Consider the following 27,348-nt stretch of genomic DNA (forward strand, 5'->3'; position numbering starts at 1 on the left):
TTGCAGGAGCTGCCTGAGTCCAACAGCGCCTTTATCTTTAGAGGGTGTCCGTTTGGCAGCTCTAGCGCCACTTCTATCACTAGGGCGGGTTTAGGAGGTTCTGGCGTGGGCACTTTCACTGCTCTTTGGCCTGGCTGCTGTGCCCCGACGGTGGCAGCCAGGCGTTGGCTTTTACTTGCTTCGGTATTTCTTCCTCTCTTCCCTCCACAGCTCCTACCATCCCTTGCCATTCCTTCCTCTGGGGGCAGACTCTGGCAAAGTGACCTGGCTGTTGGCAGAGATAGCATTTCCGGGCGCCTTTTCCCTCCTTCTTTCCCCCCTCACTGGGCTTTGAAACTGCGCGCGCGCGCGCTGTTCCGATTTCCATCGGCTCTGCCGGCGGGAAAGTTGGCTCTGGAATGTCTGGAATGCGGAACTCCTTCCAACGTTCCCCCTTCCCTTCCCGCCTCTCCAATGCTCTCGCCTCCTGGCGCGCTCCTATGGTCAGCGCTGATTTGGTCAGCTGGTCCATAGACTCCGCCCTGGGCGCCCGGGAAAGTTCGTCTTTCACAGCCGAAGAAAGCCCTTCTTCAAAGAGCATTTGAATGGGTTCCGCCGATAGATCCCACCCCAATTTATGGATCAACATGGTGAACTCAGTCCAGTACTCACGGACAGATCGGCTCCCCTGTTTGCAAGCCATTAACTGTCTGCGGACCACTCCCTGTTCAATATCGCTGGAAAACATCAGATCCATGGCGCGAAAGAACTTCATCGTGTCCTTTAGGACGTCACTATTCGCTGCCATCAGGGGTCTAACCCAGTCTCTCGCCCCCTTTTCAAGATGCCCAATCACGAAAGCCACTCGTGATTCCTCGTCAGGGAATTCATCAAACTGCAGATTGAGGGCATATTGCATCTCTGTCCGAAAGCCATGATAGTCTTTGGGCTCCCCCCCAAACTTCTGCACCAATCCTGGTACCTTTCTGACGAGCTGGGTGTCTTTTCCCTTTTTGTCTGCATCCTGAGCCCTCCTCTCCTCAAGCCTCGCCGTCTGCAGCGCTAGCTGGACCTCCAACACCCGGTACCTTTCTTCCAGGCTTGGACCCGCTCCAGCTCCTGCTTCTCCGGTTCCGGCTGGGTTGCTCATGATGCCTTCTCCTGCACAAGCTGCTCACGAAGACTGTCGGAATGCTGTGATGGGACGATGAGCTGCTTGTGTGTAAAATCCTAGTCCCTCAGAGTTTGGTCAAGTTTGCAAACCTCTGTCTGTAACGGAGCCCCTTAAACATGGCTCCGTCAGTCGCTGGCAGATTCCGACAGTGGTTGCTTTCGGAATCGCTTCCAACATAAAAGCTCCTTAACGGAAACACGTCTTCTGGACTCTCTGCGTGACAGTTTCCGGCGAGGAGTGGGTGTCCCTACAGGAGGTCCTGAAACCTCCCCACTGTTTTCGCTGGAAGTGTCTCTGAGCCATCCCTCCAGCTCCCTTTCCCTCAGCTCAGCTCCTCTCCCCCTACTGGTTCCCTCTTCAGCTGCTGAGTCTCTCCCAACCTGTGTGAGCCCTTTCACTTCCCTTCCTTCCGATGGCAGTTCCCTGACAATTACTTACACTGGCAATACCACAGCTTGACTTATTATTTACTAGATTTTTTAAAATGTGTGTTGTAAAACTGGTTCTTGCATTAGAATTTAGAATTGCATTAGAATTCTCCTCTGGAGAATTTTCTGGCAGAGAATATTCTCAAGAATATTTTCACCTCACATCACTAGAAACAGGAATGTGTGCATAGAGCACCTCTGCACAAGGAGGAATCTTGATTGGCCCAGGGTCCACCCCCCATCTATGTTGCTTTACACATTCACCAAACATGCAGCCAGCGTGTGTGTCCGTGTATGGCTTAACTACCGGCTTAACATGCAGTGAGGTCCTTATTTTTTTGCCGTGTTGCAAACTGCATTTGCCGCTTATTGTACAACATCAGCATAGTTTGATGTGCATCTGAGTCACCTGTTGTATGTCCACACCAGTGGGCAAACAAGGCGGGGGTGCTTTTACTCCAGGAGGCGCTTTCAACTCAGACTGAAGCTGGCTTGAGAGAAACCAAATTAAAATTTGCAAGAAACTGCAGGATAAAGGTAAAAGACTCCTGGACGGTTAAGTCCAGTCAAAGGCGACTATGGGGTTGTGGCGCTCATCTCGCTTTCAGACAGCTTTCCAGTTCATGTGGCAAGCATGACTGAACTGCTTTTGGTGCAATGGAACAACGTGACAGAAACCAGAGTGCATGGAAACGCCATTTACTTTCCCACCGCAGTGATACCTATTTATCTTGCACTGGTGTGCTTTCGAACTGCTAGGTTGGCAGGAGCTGGGACAGAGCAACAGGAGCTCACCCCGTTGCAGGGATTCGAACCACCGACCTTCTGATTGGCAAGCCCAAGAGGCTCTGTGGTTTAGACCACAGCGCCACCTGCGTCTCATAGGATAGATGTAAATTGTGGTTAACATCATGGGCACAATGTTTCCCAAACCAGCAGTGTGAGTGAATTGAATGCAGAGTAAGCACGAGTGTGTACACAACCTATGTGTCTTGGTGGCAGAAGTAGGGGTAGCCAATGCAGCTGTCCATTGTCCTCATGCATTGAGTGGACACGGGAGGGGGCTGTTTATATACCCTTATATGCACTCTTTGCCTCTGTCCTTCCACACATTTTCATTTCTCCCTCTCAACCCGTTTTTTTTAAAAAAATTCTAAGCAGCCCAATGTATGTGAATGATAATCTGTTTTCTTAATTTTGTTAAACTCAAAGAGCTGTAGAGCACATTCTGGTTTTCAAAAGTATTTGTTTCTTTTTAGTCGAGAGGCATGCAAAATATGTCAAAACCTGGCCAAAGTGCTATTTTTGTATTCTTCTAACTAAATCGTGGCCAAACCAATTTCCTTTAAATTCTGTGGAGAAGAAAAATGTTCTTGGACTTAAGCTGAGAACTATACACTACATTTTGGTCTGGAGAGAATTTTATGGCTGTGTTATACACTGCTAATAAACAGTGTAAGAATGGAAACATTGACAGGACCTCCACTGAAGGAATACCAGAAAGAAAGGCTGCAGTAATAAATTCAATTAACATCTATTAGAAATTGCAATCTTACCGCATGACGACTGGTATAAATGAGATAAAAGCGAAATCTACTGGTTCTTGTCACAGGTCCAGTAACTTTACCCACAAATGCAACTCACTGTATGGAAAGCTTTATGATTTCTTTTACATATGTAGAAACTACACATTCCTGGCCATAAACTGATCCCTGTTTTACTAGCTCCAATCTGTCATAAGTATAGTGAACATACTGGTCCTCAACCGATGCCATGGAAACACAACATGCCCGCATGCATGTAAACGGCAAGTAGAGTTTGGCTCAGTTATTTGGAAAAATTAAATAGAAATTAGTGATTCCATAAATACCAAATATTTGGAAGCTAACTAAAGTCAAAAACCAAACCCTGGTTTGTTTCCTGCCTGCAGGCCATGCAACACCTTACATCCTTTAAAATTCCACAGGTTATAACATTTATACTGAATTGGGACAGGTCCCAGCACGCCTGCACTGGTGCCAGGCATAACAATTACTTTGATGTGCTCTGTTTTGAAAGTGTTCTATAGGAGCAGGGTTTATAAAAGGGCACTGCTAACAACATTTAGACTGATAATGTGATCCGTGCACATGCTGATTGTTCCTACTTTGAGAAAGTTTTTAGTAGGTTAGGTCATGGTAAAGGAAGAAAAGGGAGGGGGGGAAATGAAAGGGATTTGTAACCATCACAGAACACCCACTTGCATTTCCTAGAAACGTAAACAAAAACACACCCTCTCCTGCAAGATGCCCTTCCAAGTCCAGATTTCATAAGGTAGAGGCAGGCTTTGTACTGTAAAAAGGTAATTACGGTGGAATTTCAGCTGCTGCCAGAGAACAAAGAGTACAAGCCTGTAGTCATGAGTCTCAGGTTGTACTAGATAAACCTAGCTATGTAACACAACAGAAGGTAGACTAGAGGAAGGAAACAACTTCTTCTTCTTCTTCTTCTTCTTCTTCTTCTTCCAATGTAGCAATGTGTGCACTCAGAAGGGACCCTGAGAGACTTCGTTTGAAAACCAAGGCGCAGCTTCCCATTGGTTGCAATGAAGGAATGGGTTTCCCAAACCCAAAACTGACTGTGAAGGCAGTTTGAAAACTGCACCAAAATCCCTATTTTTCCTTAGCTAAAATGCATAAACTTGAGCCATTGAGCAAATGCCTAACAAGAACACAGCTCTCTCTTTATCAGTTTGTGACGGCAAGGCTGGCCTTGACTCTACCAGTAGAATAGACACAGACGCGTCTGTACCTTATCTTATGTGCTCACCACAAAAGACGCACAGACCCAGTCTGGGACCCAGCCAGAGCATGTTCTTGGAGATGGTGACCTCTGGCTCCAAGATAGGAGTAGGAACAGGAATATCCTTTTATGGTCAGGAGTGCAGGAAGGAAATCCCTTTTATGGTTAAGAGTGCCAGAGCAGGAACATCTGTGATGTCAACCTGCGTGTACAAGCTGACGTGGCTGGGGAAGGGGGAGAGGGTGTCTGGAGGATATATATACTGCATGAAACTTGTCATTTCTTTGGACTTGCTGTGGACTTGATCACGCAAGTGGCTTCTGCTATCCGGAGAGCAGAATAAACTCTTTCTTTGAACCAACCTCGGTGTCATTTGACTTCCTGCCTCCTGTCCCGTAGCAATGCAGACCCAATCGGTGAACTCCAATAAGGCTACAGCAAGAGCTTCTTGCACTCAGCAGAAGCCACGTCACACGTCTGGGTTCTGAAAAACGTTAGAACACGGAAACATTTACTTCCGGGTTTTTGGCATTTGGGAGCTGAAACGTACAATAACGAAGGTGTTCGCGAGCCAAGGTTCCACTGTACCTCTTAAGGCAGGAAAGATGGCCATGGGTTAATCCAATGCCCATCGTGCTCCCAATCCTATGCAGAAGGCAGGAAAGAGTTTTCACCAGTTGGATGCCAGCATTACAGGGCTGTGTAGATTACACAACTTAGTCGCTGTTAATTTGTTTGTTTGATGTATGTTTGCATGCATAGAATACTTTTTATGTAAACCACTTAATAGATTTTCGTTATATTAAGCACTACAAAAAAATTATAAATAAAATAAGTAACTTTCAGGGTCATGCCCTCACAAAGTGTACACCAGGGGTAAGGTAAAGGGACCCCTGACCATTAGGTCCAGTCGTGACCGACTCTGGGGTTGCGGCGCTCATCTCGCTTTATTGGCCAAGGGAGCCGGCGTACAGCTTCCAGGTCATGTGGCCAGCATGACTAAGCCGCTTCTGGCGAACCAGAGCAGCGCAAAGAAACGCCGTTTACCTTCCCGCCAGAGCAGTACCTATTTATCTACTTGCACTTTGACGTGATTTCAAACTGCTAGGTTGGCAGGAGCAGGGGCTGAGCAACGGGAGCTCACCCCGTTGCGGGGATTCGAACTGCCGACCTTCTGATCGGCAAGTCCTAGGCTCGTGGTTTAGACCACGGCGCCACCCGTGTCCCCACACCAGGGGTAGTCAACCTTTTTATACCTACCGCCCACTAACACATCTTTCTTGATGGTAAAATTTCCTTACTGCCCACCAGTGCTCGATGGAAGGAGGATTCAGCTTGTGCCGTAGAACCCCCTACCCGCCACCTAGAATCCTGAAACGCCCACTAGTGGGCGGTAGGGACGAGGTTGACAACCCCTGGTGTACACAAATGAAAGATACAGAGATGGGTGAGACACATCAAATTGGTATATATTACCATAAGATAGCATTTAGTATCGAAGAATGAAATGGCACAATAGAACTATAATTATTGCCCAAATATTTTTTTAAAAAACACTATTAAAAGGCAGCCCTTTCTTCAAATGTCAGCTGCGACTTGCAGTTACTGAAGCTAAAAATCAAACAAAAAATATAAATGCACGCATAAGGTACAAGAAATATTTAGTACAATGTTACACAAAAAACCAAGCTGCAATTCTATACCCACTTTACCCCACTGAACTCAATGGGACTTACAGGATTGCATTGAGAGTCAAGTTATTCTAACAGCCAGTGGCACAACTTGCTTCACTGCACATGAACCCAGTTTTAGTTTGAATGCCTTCCATCGGTTTCATGAAGTCGCTTTTAACTTAAATCTCTTCATTTATGAATTTCAAGTTTATGAGGGTATGTTTGCAGACTGCAATATCCCAAGTTGTACCCCTGTGGGTTCAGTAAATATTCCAAGTGTGTGGTCTGTCAGCTTGTTTGCTTTTCTCAAGAGCTGTGACTTGTTTACCTGTGTTCACAGGTGAGGGGGGAAATTACCACAAGCTTTCATAGGCTTATATAACCATAGTTAACAGAATGTCTGAACAAGCTTTAGAAAGATCCCAGGCCAGCAAGTCAGAACACACAGCTATGGTAGAAAAGGAATAAATGAACCACCGCTGAGGAAGAAATAAACAGGAACTACTGACAACCCTCTTCTGGAGAATGTAAATCCTGCAATCTTTCAGATGGTGGCAATGCTTTATAAAATAAAACCCAGACTCACACTATAAGTCTCTATCTTTTCCATTTTCATAGCTCCAGTTTGCTTCCTTTCTCCATCTCTGTAGGTTCACAGAGTAGATACCTTTCCTGCAGAGAGTAGGCTGCTGAAACTTAAGGCATCTGGGATTGTGTCTAATGTTAGTCCTACTCAGAACCGAACAGACCTATTAAAATTAATAGCCATGGCTAACTTCAGTTCAGTAATTTCAGTGAGTCTACACTACGTAAAAAACAAAAGCAAAAACCCAACCCTAAAAGTACCTGACAGATAAGTTTAGCAGAGAACATGCTTCCAAAGCAAAACAAGACAAAAAGAGACACAGCAAAGGTTTTACGTATAGATCAAACTATTCAACATGAATGCTAGAATCCGAGGCACCTTTAACTCAGTTGTAAACCCCAAATGAACTCATGAACATTTAGTTCTGACTTAACATGCGCGGTATTGGGCAGAAAATGATGCGAACTGCTGGATTTCAAAGGACTTCAAAGTTCTTAGTTTTAAATCTCTTCCGGCCAGCAGAGGGGATCTGAGCATCTTGAAACTGGGTGAGCAAAGGTGGGAGGGCATTCTCTTTCCCCTTCCTGTGCCACCCCAAGTCATCACTTCTATAACCAGTAAGGGGGCTGTTTCAGTTTGACTGCCATTTATTTTAAACTGCTGCTTTTACCATTCTTCGGAGATTCAAGTACAGAGAAAATAAATTGCGCGCGCACACACACACACACAAATGGAGCCTGTTGCTGGAGACGCTGACCTCCATGGCGACCTCTTGATGATTCCGCTTTGCCTCCAACAGAACACCAGAAGGACTTCACGTTCAATCATTGTTAAATGTGACCTCCTGGCTACTTCCCTACATGGGTTTAGCTGGAGGCTTATGTCTTAAAGTTCAGGCACTATAAAAACTAGGTTATTAGATGCAATCAAGAATTAGATTTCAAAGACCTTTCTTCTGTCATTTGAAATTAACATACTGGACAGCAATTAAGCTGTGATTGGCGTTTTATAGCACCAATCCTTTAAGAAGACTTGAAACTACTTCTTAACAGCATGGTAATCAGAAAAAGATCGTTCTTTAAAGTGAGCACTAAATTTCCAGCAAATTATAAATCAGCTCAATATAATTATAGAAATCTCATTGACAATGCATTGCAGAAGGAATTGGAAGCAAGGAGATATATTGCTAGATTAGTGGATGTTTTGTTAAATGAGCTTTTTGGGGGGGGGACCTAATCAAATTCCGATGTAAAAATATTTAATTATTATTATTGTTGTTGTTATTATCATTTATTATTATTATCATCATTATTGTTGTTGTCAGTAGGGGGCCACGGTTGGAAAAAGATTGAGAAACACTGATCTAGTCAAACATCCTGTTTTCCACGGAGGTCAAACAGTTGCCTAGGGGAAACCCACAAGTTGGACGTGAATTTACTAACCCTCTCCTGCTGTTGTTTACCAGCAATTGGCATTCAGAGCCACAATGCTTCTGAGCCTAGAAGGAGCATATAGCAATCATGACTAGTGACTGTCAATCCTCCTTGAATTTGTCCAGCCATATGGCACTGGGCATGGATGGATCTTCTCGCAGCATCAAGGGGAAGTAGAGCTTATAAAATGTGATTTAGATTTACACCAGCCATAATCCATGCGCAATAACAAAGTGAGTTGCTAGTCACGGGGGGGGGGGGGGGACACAGAGTCATGGTTCGTCAAAGGTAAAGTGGATCAGGCACCTTAATTGCTGTGCACAGTGATTCGGTTAATTCAGCCTCAGCATTTTTTCCCCCAAACATCCATAGAACATTAATCCACTTGCATTTATTTTAATTAGTATTACTTTGAAGTTGCAGCTGGGATGTTTGATTCATAATACAATCTCTCCCCAATTCTCAGTCAGCTAAGGACAGCTCAGCTCCACATCAAAGGGCCAAAAAACACAGTTTCTCTCACCAGCTTTTGCCCATACCTAAAGACTGCATGTTAGCATGAGAAAATAGTCTTGTATATCCAGCAAAGATTTTTATGTTATGTTTTGGTTATGCCCAACTGGATTCCTATCAAACAGTAAATAATGTACAGTGGTACCTCAGGTTACATACGCTTCAGGTTACATACGCTTCAGGTTACATACGCTTCAGGTTACAGACTCCACTAAGCCAGAAATAGTGCTTCAGGTTAAGAACTTTGCTTCAGGATGAGAACAGAAATCGTGCTCCAGCAGCACGGCAGCAGCAGGAGGCCCCATTAGCTAAAGTGGTGCTTCAGGTTAAGAACACTTTCAGGTTAAGTACGGACCTCCGGAACGAATTAAGTACTTAACCTGAGGTATCACTGTATTCCCTTAGAGAGTACCAGATCAAGAAAGAGGACTTCATCATAAGTTATTAGTAAATTTTTACAAAAGGTCATTTTCATTAGGCAGGCTTAATGAAATGAGGAAAACCTAACAGTCAGCAACCAATTTTGTAAATAGTGTTACCTAGTCAAGTAGTACCAAACCACAGCTGCAGAAATTGTCCCCAACACAATGTTTCAGCACCACAGTCTGACAAAACACTGGAAAATAAAATCTTGGGTCTGCTATGAAAATCAGTTTGCTTTGCTGCACTCCCACTGTCCTTAGGGGAACCACTTCTGCAGTAAGTGCCAGTCATCGTATAGAAAATGTTCTTCTGGCACAGGAAAAACACCCAGGACACCCAATTACTGCCAGCCAATTAATTCAGCCGTACATTGCAAGGCCTTGCAGGAGTTGGTCGCAAGTGCATGGAAACTTGTGCTCAAATAAAACAAAGGAGAGTTCTTGAATACATCTAAGAGAGCTCTCCTGATGGTGGCCTACTTCTGCTGCACATTTGGATCCTCCAGAGAGCTCCTTGACATGCTTTACCCCTCTTGTGCTGATGCTCCTGGAGTAGGAAAACTCTCCAAACAACTTGCAGTTCTTTGTTTGGGCAGCAGATTGTTCTGCCTGGTTCTAAAACCGATTCTCTCCTAAAGCTTGAGGCTGCAGACCATCCTTCATTCTCCTCACCATCCTGCATTTGCTGTGATCCACCTTTTACCTGCGGGACGCGGGTGGCGCTGTGGGTAAAACCTCAGCGCCTAGGACTTGCCGATTGCATGGTCGGCGGTTCGAATCCCCGTGGCGGGGTGCGCTCCCGTCGTTCGGTCCCAGCGCCTGCCAACCTAGCAGTTCGAAAGCACCCCCGGGTGCAAGTAGATAAATAGGAAGGTAAACGGCGTTCCGCGTGCTGTGCTGGCTCGCCAGATGCAGCTTGTCACGCTGGCCACGTGACCCGGAAGTGTCTGCGGACAGCGCTGGCTCCCGGCCTCTAGAGTGAGATAAGCGCACAACCCTAGAGTCTGTCAAGACTGGCCTGTACGGGCAGGGGTACCTTTACCTTTACCTTTTACCTGCAGCTGCATCCATTTGTCCACTTTTGAATTGCTTCCACGCTAGACCTTGTACAGACTTCTAATGAGATGTTCCAGCCTGAAGCTGCAGCTACTGACTCTCACAATGAGCCCTTGATGACACCCTGGTCTGCACCATTTTTCCAGTTCTCCAGTTACAGTCGTACCTCGTGTTGCATAACCTCCAGGTTATGGAATCTTCGGGTTACGGCTGCAGCAAACCCAGAAGTGGGTTTGCCGCTCGCACATACACAGAAGCGCTCCGCGGTGCCACACGCGTGCACAGAAGCAGTCCTCTGGTTACGAAATTTTCGGGATACGGCCAGGGCTCTGGAACGGATCCCATTCGTAACCAGAGGTACCACTGTATTGGCCTCTATCCTGCAACCAGACATAACCGAAAGTGACCGCGCAGAACTCTTATAGGCTGGGGTCAAGGGAACAATGCTCGTATTGCACACCTGGCATGGTGTAGAGTCCAGAAGTGCTTTTATAACCTATTTTTCTAATATTCAATAGCACCCGGCCACTAAAAGTACTCTATTCAAGCAACATAAAGTGAAGGAAGCACACAGCTTACAACCACACTTCCACCTGTCCATTCATCTGGTTGGAGTGTCCCATGGCCTCTAGCAAGGAAGACTTCCAGTAGCCTCTGACAGGCTCTCATTTGTGCTGGAGTTTGGAGAAGGAAAGAATCAGTAGGCACTGCTCCTGCTGCTTCTTTCGGTAGCCTCCATGCAAGTGAGACAAGCTCCCACTTCTTCGCACAGCTCTCCGTGCTTGCCAGAGGGCTCTATAAATTCGTAGTGGAAAATATGGAGGCTACTTGGCTAATAAGAAGACCCATGCAAAGCAATCTAAAAACCTATAAGCAATAAATAAATAAATACCCATATAACCTACAAATACCAAGTAACAGACAGAAACAGAGCACCAATGGAGCTCACTTCCCCAGTGCTAATGAACTCAGTGTCAAGGGGGATGTTTATGTTATTATTACTTGGTAGTAATTTAGTAATTTATCTGCCTTGGGGTTTTTTTTAAGTGGTTGCATTGTGCATATGACTTGTATTTTAACTGTAACCCACTCTGGAATTGCATTTGCAATGAAGTGCATGTAGTAAAGTTTTTAATAATATATATCTGTCTACTGATAATCTCAGCCACCAGGGAAGGCTTTCAAACTACAGTGGTACCTCGGGTTACAAACACTTTGGGTTATAGACTCCGCTAACCCAGAAGTAGTACCTCGGGTTAAGAACTTCACCTCAGGAAGAGAACAGAAATTGTGTGGCGGTGGCACAGCGGCAGCAGGAGGCCCCATTAGCTGAAGTGGTACCTCAGGTTAAGAACGGTTTCAGGTTAAGAACGGACCTCCGGAACTATTTAAGTTTGTAACGAGAGGTACCACTGTACTGGGGGAAAGGAAAAGGTTCATGTGTAGACATGCCCCTTCTGTCTTGACAAAAATCATTTCACCACCAAGCTGTTGTTAGCCATTTTTTTTAAAAAAAGGCCCAATGCAATGACAAACAATATGTTTGGTTCAAAATCTTAGGGCCAAGCAATCTTTCCAGAGTCACATAGTGAAGTCGCCTATTGAATGCCCCTGAACTAATTCCACATGCCGCAAACCATTCTGTGGGCAACAGTGTTATCAGACAGATTTGAATATAACCCCCGCCCTGCAAAAACCTCTCTCTCCTCCACAAAAGCTAATGGGAAAAAAAGTAGCACTGTCTGATCTTTGTGGTTTCTGAGATTAAAGTTTACAGAGCAAGACTGAATTTGTTGCTCCTTTGAGAAATTACTTTTCACAACAAATCCTTTGCTGGGACAGTGGAATACTTGTTTGCCAGCTTCTAGGGAGGAAACCTGCAAATGTAGTCTGTCTCTCCCCTCCCAAAACATTACAAAGAAACTGTATCCAGAGAGAGATGGAGAGGGAGGGAAATAGTAAAGACTGATGGAAACTGTAGTTCATATTATGATATTAAAGGCGAGACATTCCTTAATAACCTTTTTACACACACACACACACACACACACACACACACTGCCATTGAAATGCTATTTTAAAAATTCCAATCCGGAATCTACCTCCATGCAAAAGTAAACTTTTGAATCAAAACTTCTTATGCATCCTTTTCCCCTGTGGCATAAAATCAACTGGGGAGTGGGGGAAGATGTAGACCTCCCAGTAGGCAGCACATTTATCGTATATTATCTTCTAGAATCTTCTTACACACCAAAATGATGCAACGCAAGCTGCTGAACAGCCCATTGGTTTATCGAGGTAGGGTGAGTGTCCTAGGATCTACGAATACAGCCAGATGAGCTTAAAATAAATATATTGATTTAAAAACGAAACAGGGAAACGAGGAAATGTTGAACTCTTCTCAGCAACAGCAATTCTGATTCCTCCGCTTAAGGTTACTGTGTTTTATTTATGGTGAAAAGATCCCATTAATGCTTCAGCTCCATCAAACAGCAGACCAAGTCCATGAATGGCACCTATCAGAGCCCAGGGTAAATCCAATGATTAGAGGAAATTTGCCAAAGGGCCTTTGTAGCTGAGAAAAATGCCTACTCCAGAGAGGAATTTAGAAAATTCCTGGGAGCACAGGCCTTCCTTTGTTGGCAGCCCGGCAGTATTCTGGAGCAAATAAAAGTGCGCACACAAAAAATAAGAACTTAGATGCAATGAACATTTGAAGAAAATGTTGTTCAAAGCATTCGTTAAAACATTCCTTATTACATAAAACTGTGCCGACTTTGTTTAGAACCAGCTTAAAAGGGCCTCTCTCAAATTACCAGAGTTTCGTTTGAATGTTTCTTTTGCAGTAACAACTTCTTCCCCTTTTTCCTGTTATTTGTCTAAATTAACCAAATAAATAATGTACTAGTCCAGCCATTTAATCGCAGATCACAGGCTGACCACCGTGTGTTATTTTTCTGCATGCCCTGAGAAAATTCTTGGCTAGCTAAACCGGGGGAACTAACAGCATTAAAATATGGGGCTACAACTTTCTAAGCCAGCCAGGTGTGGCGTGATATTTTACTAGGGGTGGTTTTTCCCAGGGAAAAAAAATTATGTGGGATCCAGTTATACACCTAGTGAGGCATGCACAATTGCTGTTAACCTCACAGTGGAAGCTGAATTCCCACCATAGATATTACTAGCGGGGGGGGGGGGTATTTTCCACAATTTTTCAACAGTTTATGCTTTTCACTTTTTAGTAAAAACAAACAGCTATATAGTATGCTTCTTAAAATTAGACATAGAAATATATTGAATCATTACATCCAATAAATAATTGGAAAGATGTTTTAAACAACGTATTAATAATACTGATTTTTGAAAATGCAAAGAGTAGTCAAATATTTGACTTAAGGTTGTATTTTTAAAAAGTAAAGGGACCCCTGACCGTTACGTCCAGTCGTGGCCGACTCTGGAGTTGCGGTGCTCATCTCGCTTTACTGGCCGAGGGAGCCAGCGTACAGCTTCCGGGTCATGTGGCCAGCATGACTAAGCCACTTCTGGCGAACCAGAGCAGCACACGGAAATGCCGTTTACCTTCCCGCCGGAGTGGTACCTATCTATCTACTTGCACTTGATGTGCTTTCGAACTGCTAGGTAAGCAGGAGCTGGGACCGAGCAAGGGGAGCTCACCCTGTCGCGTGGATTCGAACCGCTGACCTTCTGATCGGCAAGCCCAAGAGGCTCAGTGGTTTAGACCACAGCGCCAACTGCATTTCTAAGGTTGTATTTAACTACATGCAACTTGTAACTGGTTTTCATATCCATGTTTTGTTGCTCCATTTGATGAAAAGGTACCACCATCCTGAAGTGAACTAGGATTCCTGATAAATGTATTAAATTAAAAACTTCCATTAATGGAGTTTTCCATCACACTGTGCATACAACGAGGGCTTGGCTGGCCCATGATGACAGCCAAGTTCAACAGCTTGTGATTATTATTCACCTCATCAGAAAAACTTTTTATCCTAGAGAAGCAAACCATGCTCCATTTGCACATTTGGTCTCAATGCATTACAAGTTGAAGTGGTGCTACCCAAAAGCACCACAATTTATTTCATGTTAACAATAATAAAAAAGTAAAACCTATGTGAATGCAATACATAATTGTTCATAATTGTAATGCTGAATGCTGCAGGCAATACATTTTGGCTCAATATTTCTCCAATACAATATTCACTATTATCACATTCAAAACCAAACATCCTAATTGAATTTCAAACTGAACAAGTCCCAGTAACAACCTTTGCAGAATTTGTCTTCTGCTCTCGCTATTGCTCTGTTGGTGTTTTGCATTTTAAACTGCTTTTGCCATATATATTTTTTGAAATTATTGTAAGCTGCCTTGGACTGGCTTTTGTTTAGAAAGGCAGGATATAGATTTTAGAATACATAGATCATGTTCACTTGACTCTTCTATCTCATGTTCATTAAATACTTTTAAGATACGGCTCTATAAAGCTGCCCAACAAATACAGTCCCCTGCATCTTCCAAGCTCCTAAGTGTTGTTGCTGTCAAAAGCTTATGGCATGGGGGAAACAGACAGGGTAGGAACTAGGGAAGGGACAAGTGCCCACAATAATTTGCCCTGGGTGGAAGGGGTGGGAGAGAAGCAAAAAAGGTAGCTCTCCAGTCTGCATGTTTCATGTCTCAACTTTGGGAGAGAGCAGTGTCTCCAACTGAAGATCACTCTGCAAACTGGCTCTGTGGACTGACCTACCTCCAACAGCTGTCACTCTTGCATTCCTGTTCCTCTATGCACCAGCATCCTAACCAAAAACATTTTTTTGCAAAGAAGTCTTGCTCAATTAAGAAACTTCCACATACAGGCAAAACACAGTAAGAACATATAACCAGCATTTCACATATAAACATAAGCGGACAAGTGTTGACAGTGCATGCACAGAATAAGAAAGAAAGCACAATCCACAGATCAGTTAAGTAAAAAAAAAAAAGCAAATTTGCGCTCAGGTTGATTCTGTACCTCGTGGGCTGTGACTGTTGTTGCTATCAATTAAATAACGTGAATAAGCTGGGCATATATTGAAACTACAAGCCAGAAGCAGACAAGAGTCAGATGACAAAAGACAATAGGCATTTGTATGGGTGCTTTTCTCCCTTCCTATAACACTTCATTGTAATCAGAGGCCTGATTTTCATGTTATGGTTCAATGCCACTCTAAAACGTAACATGAGGAGGGTTTAGAAAAACACTTGATTCCAAACAACAACAACGACAACTGGTGCCTCTGGGTAGCTAAGGGAAAAGTAGTGCTGGAAAGACACTGCCAGTCACCAGACAATACTGAGCTAGCTGAACTGTGGACCAGCTTGCTATAAAACAGCTTACGATGTTCCTGGAGTTCCCCCCTAGTGTACTACAGGCTGCAGGTGAGAACGCAATGTTCCCACCATGCAAACTTGTCATCTCCTTTTCACATGCTCATTTCATATACACAAAGGTGTTTTGGTGGGAGGAAGGAGCATTTAAAAGTACAACACCCACTTTCAACCTGAAATGGTACACAGTCTCTCCCCCCGCCCAAAAAAAGTGTTACTGATTGCTTCTGCCGATTACATAAATTGGCCCTAAGCTTGCTACATGAGACTTAAAATTTTGACGTGGGGACGTTTTCAAACAAGCAATCTTGTGTGTGTTCTGAAATAGTACAGCTGCATGAGGTTACTGCTTTGAAATCTGCATGTTTCAATCAGTCCTTCGTTAGGCTGCAACAACATGAATTTCTCGTGCTTGATTTGTACATAGCATCAACTTCTCTAGGCCATGCTGATGATGAGCAGACAAAATATTTGCAGGCAATATTATGTTGTGAACCGCCCTGAGATCTACATGTATAGGGTGATATACAAATGTAATAAATGAATAAATTAATTAATTAATGCAAATAAATATTCAGTCTACTAAAAGGGCAAATTCCGGTGTTGTAAACCACTCTGCAGATTTCAGTTTCCAGTGTAAGAATTTGGTCCTATGGTACTTATCTTGCTTACTCAAAACCATTTGCTACTATTTACTTGGTGTGAATAATTAGTTGCAGATTGCATGCATTAATTCAAATATCTTATCTGGTCCTGAAGTCCATGCAATCTGTACCCCAACACATTCAATAATTGTGACTTCCTTTCCCCCCTCGCCACTTCTTATAGTTTCACTGATCTTAAGGGCTTTTCTTTGCAATGTGTCCTTAACTGCAATATGTTTCCTCATAAAACCAGTTATAGACTTTTATTTTATGTTGGCTTTTTTCCTTTCTCTCTCTCTCTCCAGACTGTTCACTAGGATGAGGAAAGAGCAAAACAACAGCAGCGTAGGGGGAAGTCTGATTTGGCATGTGCGCTCACTTGAAACCCAATAAAACGCTATTTATTTGCAGTGCTTGGTGACTGACGCTCTCACATTTTTCAAAATAATGAAGTTGCAAAGGTGCTGCCTTTTATTGCTCTGCAAATGTTGTTCATTTTACTGTTTGCTTTAAATGCTGCTTTACTGCTCCTGGCGGGCTTGCATCTATAAAGCAGTGTGATGGCAGTGACGGAATACAGAGCCCCCATTAGCATGTAAGTGGCCTGCTTGCGAATGACTCGCTCGCTCTCGTTTCAAGCTTGTTTCCACTTGGCAAAAAGAAAGGCTCAGAAATATTACAAAGCAAGAGTTTGCATCAAATATACGGAAAATATACAAAGAGATGAAGCTCAGGAATAGAGCACATACTTTGCATGCAAAAGGTCCCCGGCATCTCCAGGTAGGGCTGGGAAACACCCCTGTCTGAAACCCGGCAAAGACGCTGCCCGTCAGTGACTGTAGACAATACTGAGCTAGATGGACCAGTGGTCTTGACTCGGTATAAGGCAGCTTCCTATGTAAGAGATAAGAAAGCGGGTATGATGGCAACACCGGGACTCAGCACCTTAAAGCTACACTGAAGTGCTCTAGAAGTACTACTCTAAAAAGGAAGACAAACATGCTGGAAGAATGTACCTCTTATTCTGACCCTATGATTCCCCCCCAGGTCTGGCATTTCGTCTACAAAACGTTAATGTAGAGATCAGCACAATTGCTGTGAATCAGCATGCCCATCCCAGACTCAACAAAAAACCCCTCACAAAACCGTGTGTGTCCCTGCTGAAATCCATATTCATTTTGCCACTATCGTTGTCAGGCCATCATATATTTTATCATATAATAACTGGAGCTAGCACATGTTGCAAAGAAGTGCCCAAACGGTCTAGGCCAGTGTTTCCCAAACTTGGGTCTCCAGCTGTTTGTTTTTTTCAGACTACAATTCCCATCATCCCTGACCACTGGTCTTGCTAGCTAGGGATGATGGGAGTTATAGTCCAAAAACAGCTGGAGACCCAAGTTTTGGAAACACTGGTCTAAGCCATGCTTCAAGACTTAAATTCAGCCTTCACCCTCCCATTTCACTATATGCTGAACCAAGTGACACCACCCTAACCCATGTTTTTCTGGGAGATGTAGGAAGGCATGATATTTCAGTTTAGGGCCCAGTTCCAGAGCAAGCTTCCCCAACTAGGTGCCCTCCAGATACTTTGGTGCACAACTCCCATTAACCCCAGCCAGCATGGCCAGTGGTAAGGGATGATGGGAGCTGTAGTCCAAGAACATTTGCAGGGTTGTTCCAGAGCCACAAAGAAGAGGTTGGAAGTGACATTTTTTTCACTGTAGGTATTTGCATAAGGAAGACATTTTATTATTCCTAAAATGAGTGCATAAGCTCTTGAGGAAAAAGGAAATTCACAGAGTCTTCATACAGATATTAAAAATATGTGAACTAGTCCTAAGTGTACATTACCAATGGGTGGAACACAATAAAACAAAGACTCATGTGAAGCAATACAGTGGATGAAGGAGACGAGAGAGAGGGAAGGTGAAGACTGCTCTTCCCTTCTCCCACATCATCTCCCTTCCACCCAGCTCCAAGTAACTGCAGGGGCTATTGCCACAAATTACCTCAGCCCCAGGAGATCCCAGGGATGAGCAGCCCCATGCCACAGCTATTTTCATAAGCTAGATTCCAGGAGGACCTAGAAGTTGCCATCACCATTGTTTCAATGACTATATGAAATCCTGGGACATACTAAGTTTTCATCAACAGCAAGTTCTTCTGATATGGACCCTACAAAACAGGTATGGTGGTTACTACAAGGATGTCCGGTCATGGAAGATCCTGAACTGTAGAGGCCACTTGACACCTAAGGTTGAGAGTCCTTTGTATCTGCTAGCTCCATGGAAAATGGACCATGGAAAAGGAGCACCACAGAGCAAAAGGAGGTGGGCAGAAGCACAGCAATTTCCTTCTCCCAGCCTAATGGGTGCAACTCAACCTCTTCCTTTCTAAGACACACTAGTGGCTTGGGCATGGGTGCTAATCCAGGGAAACATTGGCAGCTTGAGGATAGCAGCTGCTTTTGGTCCTCTCACTGTTATTTTACAAGGATTAAAAACCCTTTTATCTAAGTGCCCCACTACCACCTATGTACGCAGCTGTCTGCATGCTGGAGTATGTATCTAAAATAAAATATAGCTATTACTAGGATGCGAATAAGTCACCATTGCTGTGTATATTAACATTTCACTTGTTGTAGCAAAGCCATAATCAAAAGAATACTTAAGATACAATGGGTTAACCTTGATTGACTGCTGCAATGTACTGCAATGACTTTCTGGAGACTATACTGGCGCAGAACATCACAGCTCAACATGGTATGGGAAAGGTGAAATTGTAATACATCCAACACTTTGGGTGTCATCCATTTGTACTCTTAATGAAAGTAAACAGCAGCAGAAGGCATCGATGCCACACACAGTTAAAAAGCCATGAGCCTACATAAATTACGCAAATCGGAAGTTACACAGAAATCCATGTGAAATAGCATGTACATGCGCATCACTGTGCGAAAGTACAGCCTAAAGTGTTAAATTGTGTAAAGGAATGATATATTGAGAGAATAACATGTTAACTGGAACCCTCTGAAAGGAATGTAAATGGCCACAAATCAGTTTCTTTAATTGCCATCAGCTGCATAAATTGTATGACAGTCTAAAAGATAAGTATCAACTCTGAGAATAGGTCGTCGAAAAAATGCAAACCCGGCAAAATGCATGCACTCAAACATGCTTGGTTTATCACATTTTATTTGATAAGTGCGGCAGATGGCTCACATTTAAGGGTTGTTCATTTTTTAAAGTGAGACAACCAGAGTTGAAAAATAATATGCTTTGCGGCCTGCATTTAAAGGAATTATTATAACAAATCAACATGATTGTTAGCTTGATTATAGTGGCAAGAATCAGGCTTATAAAGGAAGACAGTAGAAAGCTGGAGGCCATTTTTCTACATTTGGTTCTGCTCAAAGATTTTTATGAGTTAATTACAGAGCCCTCTCCCGATGGGCTCCTCAAATACTGCCATGATCATTCCAGCATATGAATCCAGAAAGATCTAAAGTTCTATCAGAGAGAAGATACATGGCTAATGGATCTTTCGAGCCTATGTAATGACAGTATGCCAGAAGACAAACTCGGAGCAAATTTGTTGGAATTACTTGCTAAGCACCCAACACCAGCCATCTATTTTCTAATTCGCTAAGGGATTTGGAGATAGCGGCACTCATTGCAGTAGCTGGCTGAACTCCAAACAACACACAACATTGCCATTCACAACCAGCAATTTCGAGAATGGCTTTTTAAAAGGAAATTGTGGAACCCTGGGTGCTAAAAGGGCTTTTACAGCTGGCCTCGCTTGTAGTTCTGATGCAGACAGATCCCTCTGTATCTGCTATTTGCATTGGAGGATCGGGAGAAGAAAGCTACCATTTGAGCAAAACCCATCTCTGGATGAGAAGGAACTTGCATGAGAGCCCACAGCTCTGTAGCAAGAGCGCATGCCTTGCATGAAGGTGGTTCTATATATAACGGGTTTGTCGGCAAGCAATCCAGCCTGGTACAAAGTAATTTCCAAAGTCCAATCAATGTGCAGATGTGACAGAATTCACTGTCCTCCAGCAGAGGCTAATGGAAAAAGGGAAGGCCAGAGAAATAATCATGCAGAGACGCTGCAGGCAATCTCTTCGAGGTATGGGTTCTTTGTGATCCTAGGTACCACTACAATATTATTTTCTTCCTTTCTTTTTTTCTCTCAGCACACTAATGTGCTCTGGCACAGGGTTTGGGGATTTATGTTGTAAACTGAGGTGTAGTGGCTGGGATCACAGGGGGTTGAAGACCTGTTACTACTTGTACAGCAGGATCCCAACAAGATCCCTGCCTCCAATGCCCTGGATCTGCCCAATAAGCATGAAAATGAGCTTTTTAGCCACTGAGAATAAGTCTTTTCATCGTTTGTGTTGCTTGGAGCCAATGAAAGTGAAAGCAGGTAAGTCAGCCACTGACAGTTGACTCCTAGGGTCACTCTGGGGAAGCTGTGAGGGAAGAACATCAGGGAGGAATGGTTCTGTGTACACCAATCCTCAACATTTAGGAACAGTGAAAACACAAGGTGCTTCAGTTTCAAGAATGGTGTGCCAACTCTATTATGTACAATGGAACTTAAAGGAAAAAGCAACTTAAGTCACTCCAGCAGAAAATATTGGAACACTCCAAATTATTTGTGCACATACACAGAAAATAGTAGCTCTAGCTGAAAAGCAACACATGGAGATCTGTACTGATTATTGCAATGCATCCCTAATTATTAGTAAGGTAAAGGTAAAGGACCCCTGACAGTTAAGTCCAGTCGCAGACAACTGGGGTTGCAGTGCTCAGCTCGCTTTACAGGCTAAGGGAGCCGGCGTTTGTCCGTAGACAGTTTTTCCAGGTCATGTGGCCAGCATCTGGCGCAACGGAACACTGAAACCAGAGTGGCACATGAAAATGCCGTTTACCTTCCCGCCAGAAGCGGTACCTATTCATCTACTTGCACTTTTTGGCGTGCTTTTGAACTGCTAGGTTGGCAGGAGCTGGGACCAAGCAATGGGAGCTCACCCCGTTGTGGGGATTTGAACCACCGACCTTCTGATCGGCAAGCCCAAGAGGCTCAGTGGTTTAGACCACAGCAACCACCCGCATCTTAATTATTAGTACTCTTGTATAATTATAAGATCATGCTATAATCTTAGAGGGGGCATGACCAGGGCTATCATAAAGAGATGGATTTCTGAATTTGCCACTACACTATTGATTGTTAATCATAAACAGCTCAATCTAAAGCTTTGCTGGGTTCATACATGATGTTTTTCAGTGCAGCACCTGAGACTGTGGAGCTCCAATCGGATGGGAGTTCAGACATACTCCAGAACTTCTGGGTCAGACAGAAGTGAACGTGAAGCTGCCACAGCCTCATGCATACTGGGGAAGAGATTGCAGAGGTAGCCTTGAACACACAAAAAGGGTCCTGCAATATTTCTCAAAGGTTCTCCTGTGCTAACAGCAATTAGAAAGTTCAGCTGTAATTTCACCCCTTGTTCAGGCAGGACCTTGTCTCACCTTAAACAGGAAATGGGGACTGAGTTAGCAGAGCCTGAATATAATGGAAGTCTGTAACTGCAGCGTAGGTAGCACAGTCATCAATATAAATCTGTCATAGACATATTCTTGGAGGAAGAGGAACTTCCATATGCTACAGACCCGACAATTTCTGATGCTGATGCAGATTGATGGCACTTGAGAAGGAATAAGCCTTTGAACCAACGGTGCTGCTGATAATGTTCAGGGCTAAGGAAGCTGGCCATTATTAAGAGAACGTGACCCTTTTATAACAGTGCACCAAACCGATACCTCCTTAAAGGAAGTGAAACAGGAAGAGTGATCGTTTTGTACTACTGCTACAAAGGACAAAGGACTGTGCAGTTCAGGAAAGGGCTCATAGACTGAAATATATTCTGCGTATCTCCTTTCCACACTTTTGAATATGGTTTTAAGTTAGCAAGAACTGCTTTGCATTTGGAGTGCCCTGCCAGAGAAGGTATCCTAGCACCACCCTTCCTAGTTTATTGCTATCCTCAACAGCAAGGAAAGAAGATGTGCCAAATATATTTCAAGCTATCACTTTCCGCCCCCTGAACATGCAGGGCCTTCTCAGTTGAGGCACCCTGACTTTGGAATGCCTTTGTCAGAATGAACTGTTCTTATCCCCCCCCCCCGCCCCCAGCACCAGGAGAATAACATTTCATTTGCCTTTTAGTTCTGTTTTTACTCTTATGATGTGTTTCTAACCAGCATGCTGGAATCTGTGTCTTGTATTTTTTTAAACTGCATTTTAATTTTTGAATGAGACTCTTTCTCATTGTGTGTACAGGCTACTGACACATGATGATTACACCTAGCAGTGGAGCGTATCAAGTGATTGACATACCTGGCAGGCATAACTTTTGTCTGCTTTACCTAGAAAATGAGTCTAAAATTTGGCCAACATATATTTATTTTGGCTTCTTCAACACTGATGAATGAACCCCTGTCCGTTTAATGCCTATACACATTTGCAACTGTTGAAGGGGGTGTGACAAATGGAAAACAATCATGCTATATACCAAACTGGTGAACAAGCACCAAGTGAAACGAACATTACTGAAGACCAGTGATTAGACAACTGGCATTGGATTATTAACAAACAAACAAACAAACAAACAAACAAACAAGCAAGCAAACACACATTTCCCCATCATCACTGCTACCAGAGCAGTATGAAAATGTCTTATACAGGGCCAGTTAGCCCAGTCTTGTAAACTCTGATTGACAGGAGCTCTCTGGTACAGGATGTTTTCCACCTGCTACGTGAGATCCTTTTGGAGGTCAAACCGAGACCTTGCATACGCAAAAAAGGAACTCTGCGTGCTGCTGTCAATGTACACCTTGACATTTAGATAGCGTGAAATCATGTTTTCGTGGCATATTTTTCAGTCAGCTACATATATCTGGCTTCAGATTATGATAGTTTAAAAAATTCTACCACAGTTCTTCAATCTGGTACCTTTCAAGCAAGCTAATATCCTCTTATATAAGTACATTTGAGGTATATGATCCAAAGTTGGGTATAAATTTTGCATACCTGAGCAAACAGCACACAAAAATAAGAATGCAGCAATGGAACCAATAGAACTTTTACAAAACACTTATGTAGTTGAAGCGGTAAAGGAAATGACAGAAACTACAAATTGAAAGAGAAATATAGCCAAATATTCTGGAAGATCCCTGCTGTTTTAGCTTGCAGCGCATTAAGAGCCTTGGATCTATGAATGAAAGTGGTTTGGAGCAAATTAATAAACTGCTCAGTGTCACTATTAATTAATTAACAGCCATTCCCCCCCCCCCCCAAGTAGGACTAACAGAAGGCTTCCTATGTTCTACCACTAACTGATTAACTGAGTGACTCAAAACGTAAAATCACAATTGGGCCTGCTCTCTTTCAGCTGGCAGGCCAAGTTCAATATTTTTCCTGTGAGGCATGCCTGTACTATAAAAAGAATGTGATATTTGAGTGTGTCCCTGCTCTCTCAGTGTTGGCACTAAATCCTTCCCTAGGCCTCTTGCCATATTTCAAGAGTACAGTATGAATCACAGTCATGTGGCTCCCCACGCTGCCAAATATTCGTTTCAGCAGCTACCAAAATGCAAGTTTCTCTCGGGTCTCTGCCAACCGTAATGTCCCTTGGCTAAGACCATGAAGCACACATGTGTCGGTGGGAGGGAAAAGGGGTCCCCCCCCTCCCGCCGCACCTCTGCCGCCCTTAATCCTCAATGAGGAAATAAGTAGGCAGTTTGTTATAAAAATGTTAATCACGGGGCTGACTAAGTAGGTGGCGTATGAAAACAGAGGTTTTCGGAACAGGGCGAGAAAGAGCGAGGTGGGAAACAAATGGGGCAAAGTTCAGAGGGAAAGAAAAGAAGTGGAGGGCTCCATAGCCATCCCTGAAGAGCTGAGGTAGAGAGGTGAACCTCTGGCCTGGCAGCTGAATTGCAGCCCTTGAGGGTCTCTCTTGTGTGGGACTCAGGAGAGCACATCTCTTAGCAGCCCAGCTCTGGGTGGGAAATGTCCTTGTACAGTGGTACCTCAGGTTACATACGCTTCAGGTTACAGAATCCGCTAACCCAGAAATAGTGCTTCAGGTTAAGAACTTTGCTTCAGGATGAGAACAGAAATCATGCACTGGCGGCACGGCAGCAGCAGGAGGCCCCATTAGCTAAAGTGGTGCTTCAGATTAGAACAGTTTCAGGTTAAGAACGGACCTCCAGAACGAATTAAGTACTTAACCCGAGGTACCACTGTACCGTGGAAATACCTCTTGCATGTCTGCATGGAAATTGCAGTGTGGGGTGTGTGCAGGGTGGGTTTGATTTACCATACTGTCCTGTCTAGAAGATGCCCCCATATATAAGACGCCCCCTACTTTTGGGGACTCCAATTTAAGAAAATTGGGAGAGACGGCACAGAGATGTTGAGCTTTTTAGCGGGGATTGCTGAAAACCGCTCGCCCGCACATGTCACTAAATCAGCCTCCCGTCTGCCCCATCGCCGGCATGAGCTGCCAATCACCCGCCCAACTGCCAGAGCGTCAGCCAGTCAACACCACCCATTGACGCAGCAACCAATAACATGCACAACTGCCGCTGACTGCCTAGGCAGCAAACAATCAAACGTCCACCCTGTGTACTACCCAAGTAGAAGACGACCCTCGCTTTTTAGCATGATTTCTAAAGAAAAAAACACAGCCTTATATATGGGAAAGTACAGTAAATCAAATCGATTGAAATCATGAATGAAATCACCCAGGCATGCCCATTTCGGGGGCTAATCCAGCCCTCTGGTTGGTTTAATCTGGCCCCTGTGGCAGTTTATTTCCTGGGGTAAAATCCTAAGCCTCAACAACTTCAATCCTAAAAAAAGCTCAACAACTCCAACTATAAAAAAAGGTTAACAACTCTGGTCGGTCCTCACGGCCCTTCACTTCATCACATACGGCCTTCTTTGAAAAAAATTTGGACACCACTTGATTTATTCTTGCTGGTATAATCTTAGTATTTGCAACCAGACGAAGGTTTTGTTTTTGGAATAATAAATTTTCAGAGTAGTTTTTTTACAGTTATATCAAAAATTCCTGATTTGTTTATACTATGAGAAACACACAGATGGATAATTATGAAATTATTGTGAGGTTTAATAAGTTAATTGTTTATATTTGGGCAACTTTTCTGCTGTACTTCACTGAAAGGAGAAAAATAATCATTTCATTAATAATAATTTAAACAATTTATTTAACTAAAACAATAACATTATGGCATATGTATCCATGTTAGTTAACTGATGTGGTTAAACTTTTTTTTTAAAAAAAAAAGACTGAGTTTTCGCACACATGAAAAACTTAAAACAAATCCTTATTTCTTGATGAATAGCCTTTGGACTATAATGTAATTTAAATAGAAAACTATCTTTAGAAAAAAATTTCCTCCCCTCCAAAAGCATTTTATTTTAAAACTCTAATTTAAATTTTTCAAAAAATCTGATTTAAATTAAAAAATCTGAATATATATATATATATATATATATATATATATATATTGTTGTTTTTATCCACCATGTGTCTGTGTGTGTAGTCACATCCACTGCTGGTGTGCAGCGTTCAGTAGGTATGCAACCCTGAAAAATGTTCCTCACACTTGAGTCAAGATGGCCTTCTGCCTTCTTGGTGTGACAGCCGTTTCATTTACAGATTATCTGCAAATGGTTATCTAGGTTTACGACCCACCCAATTCTTGTGACTGCTATTTGTTTTAAACTGTTTTTAATATTGTGTTTTTTAATTGCTATCACCCGCCCAGGGACCTTATGGTGAAGGACGGGTAAGAAAAAACAACAACAACAACAAATGCCACAGGTAAAATCCCATTACTAGTGATTCCTACATGACCTCATTAGTGGATACAGGATTCCTGCCAATATATTCCAGCCAACCCTGGAATATCTGGGTATTCCCAGATAAATAATCTGAAGCGAAATCTGATGAAAAGCAGAGGCCTACAGCAATAAGAAATGGGGTGTATGGGGTGTTAGGAGAAGGGTGGTACTTCTGGTGGGGGACATATCGTGTTCCTTTTGGGGTAGTTTGTCCATCTTCGGTCCCCACCATGCACTCAGCTCTCACCTGTGGCTCCTAGAAGCTGTCAGCATAATAGTAATAATAATACCTCGCCCATCTGGCTGGCTTTGACAGGCTGGCAAAACCAGATGAGGGTAGACAATGGGTCTCGAACCCTCGGTGAGTTAGGGACTTCCCCTGCCTTTAAAGAGGCTCTGGCAGACTGAATGGATGAGACCAATAGTGGTCCAGCGGCCAAGAATGCAGTTTCTGCATGTTCTGTAGAGGGAAATGAAGGGCTGATGGAGCTCATCAACAAGGGAGAATAGCCCTATAGGAGAAGGAAAAATCTGATCCTTAACCTCTGCTGCCTCGCAGGTATCTTCGGGAGAAGAAAAGGCTGAGGAGTAAGCCCTACACAAATCTGGAGTAGGGTCCCTAAGGTGGTTCCGGCAGCCAAGTTGGTGCCAAATGTATTCTCTGCTTTCCTTTGGGCCACATCAGAGAGGCCAAGTGGAAGGTCTTGTCATCTGGGCAGCCCAGAACTTCCATACACATTGCCCAGACTTGCGCTCCAGGGGCGTCACTTCACAGCGTTTTGACTACACTCCCAGAGGTGCACTCCATTGTCTCTCAAGACAGACAGATGCCAACAGCAATAGCAATAAAAGAGGTGGCATCTCTATGCTGCTCTCTGGAATACAATTCCAAGCTTTGAGGAGGAAGGGTGGAGATGGTTTACAGAAGAGGGATATATTCAGGTGTGTAAGGAGCATAGCTGTCAACTTACAGATTTGAAAATAAGGGACCAGCAGCCTCGAAAATAAGGGATCAGCAGCCAAAATAAGGGATTTTCCAAGCACAGGTATGTTCAACTTCTGAGCCCCTCCAAGCCAAAAGCAGAAAGCCCAGCCAGCAGCCAAACGAAGCCTCAAGCAGTGGTTCCCACAGCGCAGCAACCCAGCAAAGGGGATGCAGCAAGGAAAACCACCGTCACCTCTCCGCTGTGAAGCGCTGAGCAAAGGCGAGTCCTCAGGCAACGTGGCCGATTTGATCGGCACAAGGCATGCAAGCTCCACCCCCCCCCCCCGTGGAGTAGACTCCTTCTTGGGTGAGCAACGCAGTCAAGCAACACAGTTGGGTGAGC

At 43.7% G+C, this 27,348-nt stretch overlaps 1 protein-coding gene across 2 annotated transcripts in view; it reads right to left on the reverse strand.

Annotated features, from left to right (window-relative positions):
* HMGA2 (high mobility group AT-hook 2) overlaps positions 1-27,348 on the reverse strand; it is a 146,897-nt gene that overhangs the window by 62,725 nt on the left and 56,824 nt on the right. The window contains exon 4 of one of the 2 annotated variants that reach the window (XM_081022430.1): positions 16,822-16,966. The exons of the other annotated variant lie outside the window; for it this stretch is intronic. Within the exon in view, the coding sequence (XP_080878556.1) occupies positions 16,822-16,966 (145 nt within the window). The remainder of the gene's footprint in view (positions 1-16,821; positions 16,967-27,348) is intronic. 2 annotated transcript variants of the gene reach the window in all.

This window comes from Podarcis pityusensis (assembly GCF_964106645.2).
Source record: "Podarcis pityusensis genome assembly, chromosome: 10".
NCBI classification, from domain to species: domain Eukaryota; kingdom Metazoa; phylum Chordata; class Lepidosauria; order Squamata; family Lacertidae; genus Podarcis; species Podarcis pityusensis.